At 35.3% G+C, this 21,414-nt stretch overlaps 1 protein-coding gene across 1 annotated transcript in view; it reads right to left on the bottom strand.

The window, feature by feature from the left end:
* The window catches only part of ULK4 (unc-51 like kinase 4), a gene marked incomplete at both ends in the record, with an annotated part of 221,246 nt that overhangs the window by 146,765 nt on the left and 53,067 nt on the right, over positions 1 to 21,414 (bottom strand). The window contains 5 exons of the mRNA XM_082281603.1: positions 399 to 455; positions 769 to 890; positions 3,738 to 3,871; positions 10,832 to 10,959; positions 15,854 to 16,036. Of these exons, the coding sequence (XP_082137729.1) occupies positions 399 to 455; positions 769 to 890; positions 3,738 to 3,871; positions 10,832 to 10,959; positions 15,854 to 16,036 (624 nt within the window). The remainder of the gene's footprint in view (positions 1 to 398; positions 456 to 768; positions 891 to 3,737; positions 3,872 to 10,831; positions 10,960 to 15,853; positions 16,037 to 21,414) is intronic.

Below are 21,414 nucleotides of genomic sequence, written 5' to 3'. Positions count from 1 at the left end.
TGGCAAGAAGAAAAAGGTGACAAGAAGAAACAATACCTTAAATATAAATTAATTATAATTTCTCTTCCATTTCTACTCATAAAATAATAGCATGAGATTCTAGAGAAAATATTCTGTGTAATTTAGAGCTAAACCTTTATATTCAGAAATAAAGCACACAGGAAATTCTCAGTTTGTCAAATATGTGCAGTGTCCCTTTGAACAAATAGATTACTACAGAAAAGATTTTCTGATTATATATAAAGTTTTGAATAAAACCAAAGCTTAAAAAATATATTCAGAATAAACTTCTCTCTCCAATTTAGAAATTTAATACAATTTTATTTCATTAAAGTGGTTTCCAAAATTTTATGCATATATATCTTGTAAAAATATTTTAACTTAGACTTTATACTCACAAGTAAGATGCCATAGTTGAAAAGAAACTCCTTTGTGACTATCTGGGGACGAAATACCTATTTGAAATTAGTAAAAGTTGGAAAAAAATTACATAAAATGCATATCTCATGACCAGAAAAAGTAAAACAATTATTTCACATGTTAAAAAAAAAAAGAGAATAAAATCTGTATTTGCTTCTGTCATTACAGTTGTTATATAAAGTGCATTTATCAAACGATGTTTCATAGGTGGAATACTCATCAACATATCTATGCATTAAAAAACCCTCTATTTTACTCATTCTGACCATGATTGACAGAAATTAGATTTTGGAAAACTGTAAGAGTTTGTCCTCTGTGTTACAACTTTTGGGGGGAAAAAAAATCTACCTGGGATGTCACAAGATGAAGCACTACAGGCATCATAGGAAGGCACATCTTCAGCTGTTTGGCCTGAACCGTTGATGGGTGTTTACGTCCAGAGACATTAGTTAGGGCACTGAGAATGTCACCTACAGAAAACAGCATTTCAGGCTGATCCAACATAAAAGCATCACTAAACAACAGCACATGACAAATAAAACATCTCTGTTCCAGCAGCCTCTGTTCATTCCTTCTCTGTCCGCTAGAAGTAGTGTTCATGTGACTGCATGATGAATCGGGCTGATCCAGCACTTCTCTTTCCTAGCTCAAGTGTTCAACCAGGTCAATTCCCTACTCTGGCCACAGGGACAAGCAAAGGTGTCCTCTGGCAAAACAGTGAGGACAGAAATGTAAGGAAGGCAAGTGTTGAAGTAAAGACGAAATTACTCCTCTTGGCAGAGTGGACTTACACTGGCTAAATTCTATAGATGCAATTATATTTCCAGTGAAATAAAAAGCAAAGTTCTCATGACTTTCAGCTAATCAAGAACTGAATGAACCAAGATTATTGGGTGACACAATGCTGAAGCAGTACACTTCCCCTGCAGCACAGTTAAACTGGAAATAAAACCCCAAACATCCCTACCCTCCAAAAAAAGAGATCCTTCCAACAGCCATGCACACACATTCTCATACACCAATTTAACTGTGACACGAGTGACCTAAAGCTACAGGAATTCTCATAAAAGAGATGGCAACAGATCAGTCAGAGAACTTAGCTGCCTCCATGGCAAACCTCAGACATAATAATAAGCAAACAAAATTTTAATTGCAATCGTGAAAATTATACTTCAGACTCAGAAGAGACATATAAAAATCAAGGAACATCATGCTAAATTTGTGTCACGCTTCCTATTGCCTACAAAAAGCAAGACCTCTTCTGCATGGGATAAAGAACAGAAGCAGCATGAGAAAGTTAACTCATATGAAAAGAAGGAAAATTCTGTCCCTATAACCTGAAAATATTAAAAGCCAAATGCTTTCTTGAAAGAGCACCTATTATATTTTTTTTCCTAAAAAGAGAGCTGCTCAAAACTGTAAAAGGGAATTCACATATATGTTAAACAAATAAAGAATGGGACTCAGTATTTTACATGATTTTTTCAGGCCAGAAAAGTCCTTTCCTTTCAGAATAAGATAGAGTTTAATCACGTTGAATAATACCAATGCTTTTCTTCTGTTCCCATGGAGTTCAGTTTCCAATATAAGCAGAAATGACAGTGCCTGGCACTGAAGTAGGCCTTAAAGATTTGACTCATTCGCTGGTAAAGAAAAGAAAGTGTTGCTTAAAACTCTTCAAATACATAAAACACAACACTTTTTTCATTAATACATTTTTGTTCTGAATTACACACAATAGTGTAATTCAACAAGACCTCTCTGTGGTTAGTAACTAATTTACTGAACAATCTCTATATTTTAAGGACTATGTAATAATCTCATTTGGCAATTCTGCATTTGATTGATAGACAGATAGATAGATATGGCTACCTTTACTTTTAGCATGATTGAAACAATTTATATCTACTTCCTAAAAACAGGTTAAATAACCAAAAACTTTTTAAATTAACCAGAAGATTAACAATTTATTTCTTTTGTTCAAATGTATCTTTAAGGTCAATTTCTACAACTTGTTAATATATTTGGTTTATAGCTACATCTGGTGGAAGAAGATGGTATCAGTAAGGAGCTTACCCAAATGTATATTAAAAAAGCCAGCTAGGATTAATTCTAAATCAACAGTTAAACTGCTTTTCACTGTTCCAATTTTCAAATCTGATTATTATTGTTAGGAGTCCATCGCTTTTACCATAGGTCAAGCAGTACATGCTCCTTCATCATACAGCAATAAAAAGAAAAAGACTTCTGACAAATGTGGACAAATACGGAGAGGTAATTTAAGATTACAGAAAACAATCAACACACAGCTCCAGCTTGGAAAAGAAAACAAAATGCAGAAATTATGCTTGATATCAGTTCTCAACAATGCATTGAAATTGTAAATCAATAGTAATTACATGTCTAAGCAATTGATGTACTATGTATTATGACAGCAACTATGTATTTGATGTATAGAGCTTTCAGATTCTGAGGAAATATCAGAGCCTACTATATCAGTTGCATATAGTATATATAAACAGTAGGAGGTGAATTTGTGCTTCAAACATTTCTAGTCGAGACCTCCATCCTGAAATACAGCCAATATGCAAACCTGGTATTTAGTTAGAAAAAAGGGATCAGGTGTTTGCAGCAAGGCAAAAATTTGCATTAGCAGAGGAAGTAAAGTTTCTTTTAAAATAGCAGCATGACATTTAGGTCTACTAACCTTTGCACGCTACCATTACATTTTCAATATCCTAGCGATAATGTAGAGAAGATGAAAAATACATCAGGTATCATTTCATCAGAAAATAATTTTACGAAAATAAAGCTCGTATGCATGAGCAAATTGGTTTCAGGCATCTAAAACAACTGAAGTATCTAAGCTGAAATTTTCCAGAAAAACTGTCTGTAGCAAGTACTCTATATATAAATTTCAGCGTAAGTGATTAACATGTACTCAGAGATATGCCCTGTTGCATCTCTCCCAGGCCTCTGCCTTATGGGGCAAATTTGTTCTTAGATTGCACAATGTTTATAGATTTAACAATATCTTTATTGAACATTGATAAAAGTTCTTGTACATCTGGGCTTTATTCCTGACTGAGCTGATTGGGCTTACCATTCTACAAACACAAAACATTAATATAGGATATCATGCATTACAATACAAAATATCTGATCATGACATATATAAAAAATTTCAGGAAGCTGATATCATGCAAACTTTACGTAATCAGAAAATACAGCCTTTCCACATGTATATTTAAGGATATATCTGTTTTTTGACAGAGTAAGGAAAGGTAAGATCTGTTTGGTTAACAAACTGAATTTACCTAGAATTCCTGGCAGCTCCCTCACAATGTGATAGATGAGAAGACCCAGGCATTTTGACAGGTATTCACTGCCACCTCGCTGCTCTTTTCCTGGCATGGTCTTTCTGCTGTCTCTTTCAATATACATCACGAGTCTACATTTAAACAAGTGCAAAACATTAACTCTCACACCAAAGAGAATAACGCTATATGTCAAAAGAAGTATTGAACCCGACATTTCTGGTATCTGCAGTTACAGTCAAGATGATACATTAGTTTTGGCTCTGTAATTTTGTTGAAATTTTAGACTTTTCTTTTAATCAACTCTAAAACAAAAAAAATTACTGAGTCAAGGAAAGTTTAAATGAAAATGTGATGTTAACATAAGGAGTGAATCTTCCGGCAAACTTAGTCAGAGACTAATTTTACAATCTGCTTTATTTTGAAATATGTGATCAATATGTGCAATAAAAGTGAAAGACTAAATGCACTAATTTTCAGCACAAAAGAATTCCAATAGCAAGAATAATTTAAGTCAATGTAATAAGAAATCAATCTTTTAGTGCAGAAAAATCATACTACATAGATCACATGGCAGCCTATTAAAATGTTAGCACTAGCTGGAATGGCCATATTGAAAGAGAGAAAAGCCCAAACGAGTCTTAGATCCTTTCTCTAGTAATCTGGTGTGAACAATTTCTAAAGACAAACTCAGTGCTCACATTCCAACTGGTAAGTGCTCTGTGGCTATGCCGTTCTGCAGAATGACATTTCTCACAGTGAAATGATAACTGATTTATTAGCCACTGGCTAACTTACAAGAGATTGCTTTAATAATACACCTGTAACAGAATGCTTCAGGCAAAATTTTAAAATGCTTATTTGAATACACAGAAGGGCCAGACTTCCCTTTAGGGCCATACTATTGACATCTTTGTTTCACATTCGAACTCCCTCCGGGTCCTGTGCAAAGAACCATCAATCACTGGTGAGGGAAATCCATGATCTGGATTTTAAGTATGTACATCAGTACTATCTTTTTAAAATACTCTTCTTATAATCAGTGCTCTTTTACAGAACTATGCAAATTACTTATTTACAGTGCCTCAAGTATTCATAACAACACTACTAGCAAATACATCTTTCCACCAAAAAAATGATTTACTCAACGAAATAAAAACTACCTAAGAATACATTTTGACGACGTATGTCTCTAAACAATACATGAGTATTATTTAATACTACACTCTTATCCTTCCTAACCTATTCTACAGAGACAAAGAGAGAGAGAGTAATCAGAAGACCCATTCACTAACTACTTTTCACCTGTGCAATAGCCCAGATGCAACACATTCAGCTGCACTTCTCACAGACCATGAGGACATCTTTTATTCTTGCAATGTCTGGAAATTGCATAAGATTACAGGAATTTTGTTTTGCCTTTTATAAAAGAACTACTTAAAAATCCGACACTGTGCTTCAAATAGAATTCTACTTTTACAAGCTTTACATGTTTTTACATAGAAGTTTGAATGTTTTAAATAAAATGGCCTTCTAGCCTTTCCAGACAACCACATAATTTTTATTCAAAAAATGTTTAGCTTTAAAAAAAAATTACAAAATATCAGAGTTTGAATTAATTATTTTCTTTAAGAAAACACTTCCATGATTTAACAATCATTTGATTCCATATGGAAATACACTTAGATCTGTTTAAGTTTTACTTAGAATGGGCCAAACAGACTTCAACATAAGTGGTTTTATTGCTTTGGGAGAAAGAGGTTCTTTTCTGTTATAAAAATATGTTCTATTACTTAATCACATTTGAGATGAATACAAAGTAGGTTCACTTATTCTGAGAGAGGAAAGACAAATGACTTCTCTCCTTTATGTTGTTCATCCATTCATAAAACTGTCTTTCACAAGAAGATTTTCTAAAAATATGCACAACTAGTTTTTCCCTGATAGTTCAGTTTAACTAAATATTGTCTTGAGAAAACTGTACAGATACAAATCGTATAGGCAGTAAGGCATTAGAATCTCTGTTTTCCTTTGACAAGTTCCTCAGTCATATGTAGAACAATTCATCAGTTACTTTTATTTCCTGATGAATCTCAGTGTTCTCTCTGGTGGGCAAAACCAGGCCCATAGAAACACATTTATTCAATTCATTTAGTGCACATGTTTGTCTTGAATTCAACAGTACATGAAAAAATATGTAGGTGTTAGTATAAATAAGTTAAATATGATGAGGAATAAACCATTGTCTATGAAGCAAAGGTTTGGTTTTAAAAAAAAAATCAAGTGTCTGTATTGCAAGATATGGCCATCAGTGAGCTTTTACACTAAAAAAGCAAAACAACCCAAGTTTTCTGGAAAAAAAAGTGAAAGAGTGGAGCAAAAAAGGGAAAATTCCAGAGTTAACAGTCCAGAGTGATAGGACCGGGAATGAGGTCTACTAATTAAAAGAATAAGAACTGTTCTCTTAAAAGGATGATCAACATGAAGTAAAGAGACTAAGTTCACAGAGAATGACAGACCTTCACAAAACTAAAGAAGGTTGTGCATACTCTGGGGACATATACAGTCCATTTACCCCAAGAAATCAAGGACTGTTTATTAGTTTTATTATTATTTATTATTATTGTTATTAGTCAATCTCTGCTAACACAAAAGGATGCAGATTTTTAAAGGACACTTAATACAGATATATTGTTTATTTTACAGAGATGTAACATCAGATGGCATATCATGCTAATAGAAGGGTCAATCTCCCTTTCCATCACCTTTTTTTTTCTTTTTAATTTGGTACCAGCTTGCTGGGTTTTTTTCCTGAAATCACTGACTTATGTAATTGTTCCCTCCTGCCTTCCATTTCCATGTTTTCCCATCTGACTGAGCACCAAGCTTTTCAGTTCTTTTCCTCACTACTTTTCTAAATCAGTCTTAAGATGTAGAAGGCAAATAGGCTATTCTAGATGTAAGACTTCAGTAGGTTTCCAGACAAAGCTTTTCCTTTGAGGGCACATATAGGATTCCAAAATTTACTAAATATAGGAGGTGGGCACAGGAAACACAGAAAGATTTTGCTCAGAGGTTATACTGTTGTGCATAGTTATATTTCTGGTGAAATCTGTCAGGAATACTACCCTATCTTTCCGCAAGTGTCCATCTCTGCAGACAGTAGAAAACAAGAGGTTTGAGTAAATTCTTTTGGGAGAAGTTCAATATCCAAGTCAGTCTCTGTTTACCTAGGAAATTCTCTGAAACCATTTAGATAGAAAAAGAACAATTCAATAAGACTAACTGGAAATTATTGATAGTTCAGAAAAGGGTGAAATGAAAAGTCTCAATAAAACTTCAGGTTGTATCCCTCCCCTGAAGAACAAGTAACCTGCCTCTGCAAATCAAGGAGAAAAGCAGGAGACTAGAAAACTCAGTGTGATTAGCAAAAGAAACTAATTTGCATAGTATAAGTAACAAGTGCTACTTCAGCCTAAAAGGTTTCATAACTACTCTAGCTGTTCAAACGTGGAAGAACAAAAGGTATGTAATCGACTACCACGGAACAGGTAGGAAAAAAGAGAAACAGGTGAATTGTCTCAATGTTGTGGGACAATGAATTCACTTCAAAATTTCATCTCTTATTACATATCAATACTTTTCATCCACAGAACTCAAAATCTGCACAAGCAAAGCAAAACAAGGAATTCATTCACCACTTCCCATGGGCAGACAGGTGTTCTGTTCATTTCCACGAACAAAGGGCTCTATCACATGTAGTGGTTACTTGGGAAGACAAGTGCCATCACTTCTAACATCCCCCCCTGCCCTTCCTTTCTTCTTTCCCCCATGAGGCCATGTGGTATGGAATATCCCTTTGGTCAGTTGGGATCAGCTGCTTCTCCACTATTATTTGGAATTATAAAGGTGTTTCCATACTCTTCGAGTAAGGAAAGACTTTTGAAAAGAGGTACAAAAAGAAACGTGCAATCAGATTCTGTAAACTCAGCTAATCAATAGGCATAAGAGGGACATGCATGGAGAGGTTGTGTGTAAAAATACTCAAAAGAGAATGCCAACTGCTGGTACCATGGCCAAAGCCAGTAGATTCTGTAAACAGTAAAAACAAATAGGCAGGTAGTCTTAAGATTGCGTTCAAGGAATCAAGACTCGTAACACAGGATACTTCTCATGTTCCCAGCCCAGAGGCACCATTATTGCTCACAATAAAAAGGGGTTTCAGCAAGTCCCTACTTCTGCTGCCTTTTATTTCCTGGTACCTGTGCAGAAACTGGAAGAAAAACACAAGGAAATCTGTTTTGCTAACACCAGCACAGCTAAAATAAGTTTGCCATTACCTTTCCCTTCCACTTCCTCTTTCCCTACTCCTCCCTCCATTTCACTTTCTCCCCCCTCCTTTCCCTGTCCCATGCCCTTCTCTCCCAATGAGCTGAATAATCATGAAACTGTTATTTTTCTCACATGCCGCAGTTTTTTCAGCTCCAAAACCACTTCCAAGGACAGACATCACAAAGGTTACCAGTGGGAAAAGGATTTTACTGTCTGAATTATGAGTGAAAAAATTTTTCCTGATATTAAATCTCAATCTCCAATGACACAACATAAGATCATTTCCTCTTGTCCTATTGCTCGTTACTTGGAAAAAAGACTGACCCCCACCTCACTACCACCTTCTTTTAGGTAGTTACAAAGAGTGATAAGGTATCCCCTGAGCCTCCTTTCCTCCAGGCTAAACAACCTCAGTTCTCTCAGCTCCTCCTCGTAAGACTTGCACTCCAGACCCTGCTCCAACTTTGCTGCTGTCTAAAGGCAGGACTGCTCTCCAGAGCAAGGCCTTTGGGGTGCTGGCCCCGAGGCAGTCCCCATGCTCATGAGGCCCAGGGGGCTGTTTTCAGCACAAACAGCCTCACAGTAGTTGCCATGAAGAAAATTAACACTATCCCAGCCAAAACCAGCATAATTACTAAACTAAACAAAAGCCTTTTTCAGGGCAGTGTTGCCATGAAACAGTTATTATTGTTTTATCATCTACATCATCCTTTAAGTGATGCACACTGAAAAATTGCCTTATATTGATTATCGTTATTGTAAACAGATTTTATCATCTAAAGCAATATAAATCCTGTTACAGGTATTAGTTGCAGTTGCTGAAGACAAACCATTAACCAGAAATTATGCACATTTCACCACATGCTCTTTATATTTCTCAAATCAAACACCTTCAGAAACAGAATCTGAGTATATAAAATATTTTCAATCATTATCCAACCGATTTCTGCTTCCTGTACTAGCAATTTAGAATTTATGAGTCTTAATTTTGAAGAAACTTTTCTGTCAGAAAACTGAAGACATCTAACTAAAATACTCCAACAGGAATTCAACAATGAGTATCCAGTATCTCTGTTGGGCTTAAGATTATTCCAGAGTTTTACAGTGATATTATGAATGCAACTGTCTCCAGATTTAGTGAGTCATTTCTCCTCTCTGTAGCTATCTTACTTTCTGGATGCTAGAGAAAGGTTTTAGATGATCTATTCTAATAAGAGATATACTGTTCGCTAAAGAACAATTATGAAGAAAACTTACCAAATTAAGAAAAACACTTTATCAACTCAATAAACCTGCTATAAGGCTTGCCTATCGTTTTACCTAATGTGTTACATTATGTATTGGTCTCTAATCAGCCCTGTCTGGAGCATCACAGTAAAACAGCAGGATAAAGCCAAAAGTTGTAACACAAAATCACATCCCAAATTCACAACACATTCTCTTCAGAAAGATTGCTGGTTGGAAAGCATTATAAATAAAGCAAATTGTTGATAAAATTATTATTCTCCTTCACATAGTATCTTAGGTATATATAAACAAATAGTAACTGTCTGTGCAGGATTTCTGTCAGACCTTTCTCCAAACACACAGCAGAGTCCTATGCAGTATATCAAGCACATGAATAGCATGAGTTATTAAAAACGATCACATTATTAAAAAGTTATTCACAAATCGTTAGAGGCATTTTATGCTAACCAGAACACATAATCTCATAAAACATTTCTGGAAGTGTAAAAAGATACACATAAAAAACCCCCTGGGATTCAGTACCTGTTCTGTGTGATTTTACAAATATTGAGACATCTACAGCTTTGCGAGTGAAGGAATATATCTAATTCTAGTACCCTACAAGGTATCCTCTCACAGTGGCTTCATGGTATAACTCACCTGCCCCTTCCTTTAACTCCAATGTATACATCCTAATTCTTCTCAAATGTAAGATACAATATTATATTTTCTGTAGATGTAGTTAGATTTGTAGCTACTTACAAGCCTCATCCTTTCTTACTTTCAGTTCCAAACCTGCTTTATTTCAATATTGTAAAAACTATACATTTTACTCTTCTTCATATGAAACAGTACAGGATATAAATCCCAACTAAAATTTCTTTCATCTTACTTCTCTGTTCACCTAGAAACATGGTGACAATTCATATTCAAACACAGTCTAATTTGCTCCTCTCTGATACAGGAATGTTTCTGTCCCAACAGAAGACACAAAATTTTAAAAAACAATTACATTGTGATCCAGTAATTTCTTGCAAAGTATTCTAGAATATAGAAAAATTAAATACTTCATATAGAAGTCACAGGAATTTATTGGTCATTATGTAAATCACTCTCCCAACACATATAGCCAAAAAATACTATTTTACCTTGAGTGTGACTATCCTGAAGAGACTATAGACTATACCAAACCCCAAGATGAGGAAGGTACATGGCAGAACCTTTTATTTTGCTTTCCCACCATAGCAACAACTCACTATTGCAGTGTATCTTTTGCCCTACCCAAAAATGCAAACATTCACTGGGACCACAAGTTACTTTAAAAGACAGATTCTCCCTGTAAGACAGTGGTTTCCCCTTGTGAATAACTGTCACCGGATGATCCCAGACAAAACAGTTTCATGAGTGAAAGGACTCATATTACACACAATACAATTCACTTCTAAAACACTGGCTCAAAAATACCACACATTTTAAAGTATTCCAGGTACAACTTTAAAGAGTCTATCTTTGATTATCTTCCATTATCACCTTACCTTGTTTGACAACTGAGGAGCAGCATCTCCCTGTTATTAATTAAAACTTGTAGCAAGACCAGAAAGGCTTTTGCTCGAATAAAAGTTGAAGGACTTTCAAGTAGACGAGTAACTGTAGTCACAAAATCCTTGGTGTAAATAAACACAAATATGTTAAGGTTACTCACACTGTACTGTAAGACTGTATGCACTTTAAATTTGCTCATTTTCATGTCACTCATAGGAAAAAAAAAATCCATAGAACACTAGCAAATAAATTCTGTCCAAGACTGACTGGCCCAGTGTAAAGCTCCTTTGAACATCTTCACAAGTGGTAGAGTAACAAGTAAACACTATCTAACATACTATGTCCAAAATGGTATGAAATTAACTACAAAAGATGATAAAACTTAAATTTTTAAATGGCTTACCTTAAGGATAAACATAGGATATTTTAATATATTTACTTTAGAAGAAAGTTGATCTATTTTCAGAATACATAGGTATTTAAGCACAAATATGATTTTTTACCTATTCATTCCCTTATATGCACGAATATCAAAAACTACACCTTAGTTGGACATAATCTTGTCTACATCAAACTCCAAATTATACACCAGATGCTCCAGATAGATGATAAAATTGTTTCTACCTTCTTTGATTGTTCTTATCTAAACTAATTTTATTTTGAGTTCAGAAAGTGAAAAACATCTTTACAAGGAAGAAACAAAATTAGGACTTGGAAAGAAAGAAAAAGGATAAACAAAATCAGAATGAAAAACTGAGCCATAATCTACAAACTGTGTCAACTGGCTCTAGCAAGAATTAGACTGAGCACAAATGGCTTTATCAACAGAACCTGCCTTCAGACAGTTGAGCTGCACTCTCAAGGCGGTGACACTACACGATATAGAAGAGTAGTGTATGCACGTTGTGTACAAAGTTAAAAATCCTCCTGTGTGATGCACATTTAACACACATTATTATTATTGTACAAATTCCCAATCTGCTGAAGGAATAACTGCAAACCAACACTGACTTAAATGTATTAAGGACATCCTTTGCAACATTTAACTACATATCTTTGTGGAGAATGGAAAAAGAGCAGGAGTGCAAGAGCTGGCCAAGAAACCATCAGATTTTACTCTGATACCATTTTAACCCTGTCTTCAAAAGCAGTTATCAGACAGTAACTACAGAAGTCCCAGAAAAACAAACTGTTATTAAGTTATTCTAGAACTGTTTTGCTGTATTTCAACAATATATTTCATAAACAGAAGGGTTCCTCAATCCTGGGATTTAAAAATGTAAAGTTTACTGCTTTAAACATTTCAACAGCTCACAGAGCATGACTTGCAGCTCCTCCAGTATGAAAATGCAGCAGTAAAGTTCTTCAATCACAAACTAATAAATGCAAAGGTTGAATTTTAATTAAGTATGGTTTGGTTTTTCAAGGTTTTTTTTTTTTTTTGTAAAATTACTCAAAACAACAACAACAAATTTTTTATGTTCAGAAATCCCATAAAACCTCAGACACAGTCAAAGAGTATATATAATGCAACACTGACTGTGCTAACATGAATGGACTTGGTAAACCATGCACAGAGACACCATGACAAAGACACATGCCACTACAAGCCAAAGCACATCTGACTATTTTTAGTTCTCATACTCTGGAAAGCAAGAATATTTCAATGCTACATGTGGGGGTTAACATGAGTTAAGACAATTAAACTTAGTTACATCAGACTTAATCTGGGAATGCTCTAATAATCTGGTTTAAGAAATAAATGTGACCTGTTGGAATTTGCTTTTCTGGCCAGTTTGAGGACTGCAGAACAGCAACAGTTTATCTAAAGAAAATCTCAAGCACATCTTTGAAGACCTGCAGGACTTAGTATCTATCAGAAAAGCCAAAAATCACTCAAATACTGCCAAATACATAATTTACAATTTCACTGTTATACTGTTCCTCCCTCCCCTGCAAATGTTTGATGTATCCATGGAGACTCTGCAGGGTAAGGACACTCTTTTCATTTCAAGTGAACACACTGCAATAAGATTATGACTTTATATTGGATACACTGAGTAATACAGCAAAGCACGTTTAAAACAAAAGAAATTATGTTTTTGAATTGGCTACACAAGAGGAAAACAGCTAGACCACTATCTCACTATACAAGAACAAAAATTACAATAGCAAACATTTGTTGCATTGTTATTTTCACATTGTACTTGTTGCATGGTATTTTCAAACTCCCTTTCTATGCTTTGTAAATGCCTCCATATTATAAGTTTAGAGTATAAAGATTTTGTTAAAGATACTTTTATGTTTTTATTAATTCATACTGATAATGACAAAATCATCTACAGTGGTAGTTACTTGTTCACATTCAGGTAAAAGAGAATTGAAAACAGTTACTAAAACATGAGGACAATGCTTATAATGTATTTACAATGCAGTTGTGACAACATATTGCTGTAAGTATTTGAATAATTTTACTTATGACAAGTTGAGGAAAAAAAAATTTAAAAAAAACCAAATAAAAAACACTCTGTCCCATTAGCTGACCTCTGGAGGAACCCAGCTGCCTCAAAAAGCTGTGACTGATTTTCACTCATTCAAAGGTGAATCTTGACAGCCAGATGAAAGTAATGAGCAGCGGGGTTTTTTTCATCTACTGCTATAATGTGTCAAAGATTCTTGATTTTGATTTCTTTTTCCATGCTTTATTTTAAAAGCATCATTTCAACTATTTTAGTTTCCAAAACAAGAAAATAAAATGGAAAGTCTCTGTATCAGAGAGGGACAAAACCAACCCAGTCCCTTTTGGCTATTGTAGTTCTCTGGAATTTTGGGTTAGTGTCAATGATCACAGAACTGCATTTCTGGCTTTTGTTTCGTAACTGCTTTTTATTGCTATTCTTGAAGAGCGAAAAAACAAGGGCAGTCCTAAGTCTAACAAGCTAAGGGTGTTTCCAGATAACATATACAAAGCTAAATTATCTCCATCTTGAATTTATATCTTTAAGTATCTTTTAATATGTTGTTTGCACCTGAATTAAAAAGATAGTCACTTCTTTGTCACTACCTTCTGTCTGACAGTGAGGTCTTTCTGCCTCTTAAACTGAGCTACACAAGAATTCTACAGAATGCAAAATAATCTGTAGGCCAACACTGCTCACTTTTCCCTTCTCTCATTAAGGTGGACTTGTGCATCATGAGCATGAAATATTTAAAAGTGCACAGACTACTGAATTCAATTTTCAGCTCTAAAATAATATCACTCTGTGTAATGTGACAGAGCTGGCAGTTCAATACAGAAGTGTGTTTGTATTTTTAGATTCTATTCAAGAAAAATAGGAATTTAGTTTCAGCTTCCAAAATCCTACAATCTCGTTTCCAGATCACAGAACATTTTGAGTTGGAAGGGATCATCAAGTCCAACTCCTAAGTGAATGGCTCACACAGGGATTGAAGCAACAACAACCTTGGTGTTATTACCACCAGGCTCTAACCAACTAAGCTAATCTCATTCCAAAAAAACCAACCAAAAAACAGCCCACATTCTACGATATTTAAGTTTGTCTGAACTGTAATGCAGGTACAATTACCAAATGTGGACACATGCAGTAGAACCAGACCTACTTTATCAGTTTTTACAGTATAATAGTTTTTACTTACAGCTCTGGGTACTATTCCCACTTCTATCATTTGATAGTTTGATATATGCTGTTAAAGGAGTGTCTATATTTGTCTGTATGTCAATTTTCTAATCTGCAAGATTTGGTTAGAATTTTTCATAACAACTGCAGTATCAGAAAAGAAATTCAGTATCAGTATGGGAGTCCTTTTAGCAACGTTAAGTCCTATATAACCCAGGAATTCTTCACAAACAACATCATGCTGTAGCCATAGCCTTGTTACACATTGCATTCTTTTGCTGAATGTTAAAGTGAATAATTTTTGACCATGCTTCTCTGACTATACCATCAACTCACAGTAATGTGCACTGTTAGTGCAACATTACAGGACAATTTGCCACCTCTTAGTGCTGTTGTGGGATCTTGAAAGCTTAAGGCCAGCTGACATGCACTCACAAAAACACACTGGAAAATCTGACAGGGTACAGAAATGAATTTTTGGAAGAGAATGAGTGATTTCAGGCCACATGGGTGGGATAATTTTTTAATTTAAATATAATTGTTGAAACAATATGAAGGGAAATAAAACTCTGTCAACTAATACCCAGCAGATTATTATAGTCAAGATGATTGTCAGGTTACAACATACATTACAACAGAGTATCTGATGAAAACAGGAGCTAGAGTTCTTATTTTCTTTGTGATTTTTATGTTTTTCAAACAGAGGGAGATTATTACTTTTGTTTATGAACCATGCAGATATACTGCCAAAAAATAAACACTTTTTCTCTAAATACAAAATAATTTGGGGATCAAAGTAGAAAGCTTTTAATCACTTCTACCAAAAATTATATTAAACGTAAATCAAAACCAGTAGTTTTATTCAGTGACACTAAAAAGAAAAACCTGAGGTATTAAAATGCTAATTTCTGCAAGATATTTCACTTACAAATTGACCTAAGGTCCTTTAAGGAGAGCATAAAGTACAGCTTCAGATTTAATCAGGACACTCCTTATTTTCTCTTTTGAATTCTAAAAGAGCTATGTCAAATAGCTGTCCTTGCTCATTCCTTACTGATTTTCCTTAGGGCCCATTATCAATTATGGTCAGGCTAGGGTATTCATGATTGATTGAATCCTAGATACAGGAACAATTTATAGATCCATTAGTACCATTTCTCAAAGATCCACGAGAGAGAGAAAAAAATGATACACTGTATAATTCAGATTTTAAGCAAATACAAATACAAAAGAAACACATTCCTCATTTCCTGCTACTTAGATATGCAAATGTCACTGAGAAGCATTTTGAAAACCCAAAACCACTAGCAGTGTCAACTTTAACTTTTCCTTTAATTAAATTCCATTACAGTGAATAATATTAATCTGAACTCAAACCTTTTCTTGAATTAGCCTCTGTAGATGAATCCCACATGACAGCATTGCTGAAAACATCGTGAGCATGTACTGCTGAATTTTGCATATTCCATTTGCCAAGGAATTTAGTACAGCTGTTAATCCCACTTTTTCAATGACACTCTGGAAAGCATTAGGTGAGGAACGAGTAATTCTGCATAAAGCCTACAAAAGTGAAAAAAAAAATATAATGGCACTGTTATCTCAAGAAAAATAATGGAAAATAAAAGCACATGGTGAGTTTTTCAACAGTTTAGGAACATAAGGAATTCATACATATTCATTCGTAAGACAAATATTAGAGGAAAAGACCACTTATTTTTAGAGACCTGGAATTCTTCTAAATATATATTACCATAAACTCTGTGCAGGTGAAATTCAAATATTTTGTACACCAACATCCACATCAAAAGTCACATTACTCTTTTCCTCTAGAGAACAATAATGATGGAGCATCACCATCCATGCTTGAGTCTTTTGTCAAGCACAGAATATAAACAGCATCAGATAACCCTGTGCTAGAAAGGAGTACAGGGAGAGAAAATACAGACATGGCACATGCCACAGAAATTATGGGCACCCATAAAGGTTGGCATCTTCTCTTTCCCTGCTCATGGACAAAAATGTGATATGTAGTAGTTCAATGCATAAAGTCTACCTTTAGCTCTAGATACTCCTTCAGATCTAGGTACTTATTAAGAAACAGTGGTTAGTACAATAAACATGCAAACTATTCTCCAAATGGTTGATTTGCAAGTATCAGTGAGTAAAACAATTTTAATAGAAAATGCAGATATGGACTATGCTCTAGTGAAGTGAGCACAAACCTGTTCTGTGTCTACTAACTTAACTATTTCCTAGCAAACATTACCAAACAACCTCCAGGGTGGCTTCATCTCCAGAACAACACAGCTTTTCCTTTTGATACCTGTGAAAATGCAACCTTCAAGATACTACAACTGCTTTTGTTCTCTCCAGATAAAGAAAATAAGACTCTTTAAACACTAAAAATTTCTTTTTCTTTGGCTTGAATATACTTTCAGCATAGAAGAACAGCTTATGTCAAATACTGGATTCACATGAAAATCTGAATTGGTTTTCAGGAAAAACCTTGAAGGTGACTCCCTTCAGTGAAATGTAGGTAATATTTATGATTTCTTTGTTCTCGTCAGACCAGATATATTTAGAAATTGCTGTTTACTTGGTGTGCACTCAATAGTAAGGTCTCATTTAAGAGAAAGTGTAGTCAATTACACAGAACACTATCACCAGAGAAAAGCTTTCCATGTAAGAACGCCAGAAACTGTCCAGTTTACCAGTGCCCTTAGAAACATTACTCAAAACAAACTAGAAAAGAAAAGAAGAAAAAAGAAAAAAAGGCATAAAAGATGGTAAATCAGGAACTTGACAGACATTTTATTGATGCTGTTCATCTACTCTGCTCCTGTTCTTCCTTGTCCTTTATGGTCCAGGAACCGTATCGATTGCAGCCTTTTACTTTTCTTCTTTTATTATTTTTTCCCCCTCTTTTAAAACACAGACACTCAATCTCAGTTTCTTAGTAGAGCATGCTCTATTTCTCCCAGGATACAATCCAGCCCTTCACCTCAATTCAGAGTTTTCAAAATGAGTGGGCAGGAGGTATGTGCATTCACTAAAAACATCCTTGAGGGTCATACTACCAATGAACTGCTGGGACTCAGGGACATGCTGTGCCATAGCAACATGGAGCTAACTTGTGTGCTAACATGGTGTGTGCAGACTTTCCACTGCCTCAGATCTCTGCTACAGACCTTGGCAAAAAAGGGTGACCATAGTCACAGGCCACCAGATGACTTCCAGGCAGATCTCATAGGAAAGACATGACTGTCTTATAGGATCATACTGCAGCTTCGGCAGCAGCAGCAAAGCTCCAGCTGACCAACAGCCAAGAGGAGAAGCTTTAAATTCCCATTAGTTTGTATATCACAGAACACTCTGCTGTATTAATGAACCTAACACTTCAGCAAAGCAGTAGAATTCAAATGGCGGATAGAGGACAAAGCATTCTAAATCACTTCAGCAGATCCAATATCTGGAGAGAACAGATGGATACAGGTCAAAAAGTGGTGGAGCAGGAATTGGAAATGGATGATGAAAGAGGTAAGAGTAGAGCTCTTACCATCTTCTCCAGACAGGAACATGGAATGTTCTTAGTGAGAGTAAGGCTTCAGCAGAGCCTCTCCTGGAATTGGCTTCTCCATCCCTGCTCTCTGCACAGCCTTAATCAGCACCTTTTCCCTCAGCAGCTCTAACCATTGCCTCACGATTCTGATCGGTCACTTCCTACTTGAGATTCTCCAGGATTCTATGATCATCTCTGCCCTATCCTTCTAGTCTTACAGGCCACATGTGATTGGGTAACATTCACCCTTCCACGTCTCTCTCAAGTTTGAGAATGAATGCACTTAAGCATCTGCAATATACAAGTCTCTGAAAGAAACTATTCAATACCAATTACTTAAGAAAATAGCAAAAGAAACCAAATCCCCAAAAAGACTGTGCTGAGCTTTCCCAAATTAATTTCCACTTAAGTGGCTTATGTTTTGTTACTTCACTTCCAGCAGAAAAAATCATCTCCTAGAAACAAAATTTTAAGGTTTTTTTTTTTTTTTTTAAATTAAAAAATCTTTCAATATACTGGAAAGAAAATATGCTTCCTGCTGCTGAGCTTGTCAGAATACCACTTTGACATCTTACAGATTTTTTTTTTCTGAGTCTAGCAAAATGATAAAAAGACACAGCTTTCCTACAGGCAAAATCTGTGATATTTACCTGAGGCATGTTAGACTCCAAAGTGAGAAAAAATACTGAGACACAGTCCACGTTTGCCACCTTTGACAAGCAGGACAAGGTAAAGTGTCATTTCTTGACTCCAGAGACTGAAGACAGAGAATCTTCTTGATATATTTTTATTATTGATTGAAATAATCATAAGTAAAATTCCATAGCCCCCTACTGTTGACACACTTTGCAGGCAGACTGCTAACTCTAAGTAAAGATATGACAGATGTATTTCTTAACAGAAATGTATTTTTATATTCGAATAGAGATGTCAGTTAAGAAGAAATTCTTCAGGATACATTCAAACAAGACAGGAATGACTGCATAATAAAATGAAATAGGACACTGATGATGTCAATTTATGTGGTCATGCAAGGATAAAAATGGCTACATATCTGTAGCAATGATTTAATAAATGTAGAAATCATACAGTACACTATAGCTGGAGAATACATTAGTATTTTATTTTTTTAATTAGCATGCCACTAAAATCTCCATAAACTTTAGCTGGGAAAATATCTGCCTGCACTAGATTTCAAGATCAATTGATTGTTACCAAATGAAGTTAAGATCATATCTCCAAATGCTGCAGCAGTATTAGTATATAACCACAATTTATATCAGGCATTGAGCAATAAGTTTACCTACTTGTTACTTTAGTGTTTCACTACAGAGCAGCAAAAGAATTAAAGTACCACCTTAGTGCATCCTACTTTAGAAGCTTCCTTGTTCAATGCACTTAATATAAACACTGACAAAGTGGTTCACCTGAACCTTGCAGCCTTGGGAGGATCCAGTGATCTGGGTTCTCAAAAGAGGCAGAGGATACAGAGGGACAAACAACAACCCACTCTTCTCATCATCAGTAGACACTCATCCAAGGACAAAGTGTGCAAACCACATGGCATTGATGACAGTAACCTCTAAGCCCACTGCTACAGAAAGCCATAATGAATTTACACTGATGACACGTTTATTCTTGACAATCAGAAGTATAATTTCTGCATATTACTAAGCAGAAAAAAAAAGTTCTTGCCCACCTCAAGCATACTGTATTTTCCAAGAAGAAACCGAGTTTTCAGGAGGGGAAAAGAAAAAAAGCCAAGAAAAAAGCCCACTGACACTTCCTCTGGAGATCTTTCTTAGCTCAGTGTCTGAATGCAATTGAAACAGACCGTTTCTCCAGGATATGCTGCTTACTGCAATACACAAGACAGGCATAACTGGCCAACTGGCCCTTGTGGAGCAGGCCCTGGAAGTCAGCTGTAGGAATCAAGGGAATGGTAAATGATGGAAGCAAAGTTCTCCATGCAGATAGCAGAGAAATAAGAGGGAAATTTCAGCATGTGTTGAAAGAGGTAAAAAGCCATAAAATACTATGACCTAGTAGCAAACAAATAACAACTGCCCAGTCTAATGATTGACTAGAACAGAAAGCACATGATACAAAACAACCCTTATATCAAAAGTAGTGATAGGAGAGAAGATCAAGCAAGGTACTTTAAAAACTCAGTAAGTAAAGGAAATCATAACTCTTACCTCCAGTCTTTTCCCATATATGCAGTCGTGATGTAAGCATAAAACTCACAGATCAGATGGGTAAAGTCACAAAAAGACCCTTTCTGATAAAGCAGCCTAATAGCCAGACTCACACATATACTTTACATATTTAGAGACAGATCATTCTCTGCCCATGAAAGTTCTAAGACTGTTTTTTGCCAAGAATTTCAGATGCTACAGAGCAAAGGTTTCTACAACACTTATTTTACTGAATATGTTTCCTGTTCTAAAATGTCAAGACATTTTCCCAAAATTTGAGCAATTTATATTGCAGGGAAGACTCTGCCACAAATACACACTGAGATGAACAATCAATAAATAGATATCTTTTTAAAAAGTATAAATTTATTATACCATTTACCTCTTCAGCTACATTTCAAATAAATTTTTATTCCTCTCTCTTTTATCAGCTCTATGTGTCTATGTGCATACTGCTGCAGCAGTGACACTACCATTTTCCATTTGGAAAGCAACAATAAACTCATTTGCGAGCCTGAACTCTACTCAGAAAATCAGCATCCACTTATCACACTTAATTTAAAATAAGCCAACATATTTTTCCTTTCTGAAATATTACCTGTATTGGTGGATAATGCTTTTGTTTTTTCAACAAGAATCATAGAAAAGTTTGGGTTGGAAAGGACCATAAAGGTCATATAGTTCCTATTCTCCTGCTATGGGCAGAGACAGCTTCCACTAGACCAGTTTACTTAGAACTCCATCCAGCCTGGCCTTGAACACTGCCAGGAAATGGGGCAGCCACAACTTTTCTGAGCAACCTGTGCCAGTGCCTCACCACCCTCACAACGAAGAATTTTTTTCCAATATCTAATCTAAACCTATTTTCTTATCGTTTGAATCCATTCCCCTTTGTCCTGTCACTACATGCTCTTGTCAAAAGTCCAAGAGCTATGGTTAAACTCACAGTCCTGCTAATTATTTTCTACCTCATAAATCTTTTTGTTCCGAACCTTCTGCTTGCATGTCATCACTCTGTTTGCCTTGTTATCATTCTATACTGCCTTAAAAATTCAGGGAAAAGACTAGGCCCTGACAATTTTATAAAAAGTAACATGAATTAAACTAAGTCTTCTAAACAAGTCTTTGACAAAGAGAATAAACAGTTCTCGTTTGAAACATCATACAAAAAGATAAATTTC

This window comes from Coloeus monedula (assembly GCF_965178545.1).
Source record: "Coloeus monedula genome assembly, chromosome: 1".
Classification (NCBI taxonomy): Eukaryota; Metazoa; Chordata; class Aves; order Passeriformes; family Corvidae; genus Coloeus; species Coloeus monedula.
The sequence above is the reverse complement of the archived record's forward strand: the minus strand, read 5'-3'. Positions and strand labels throughout refer to the sequence as shown.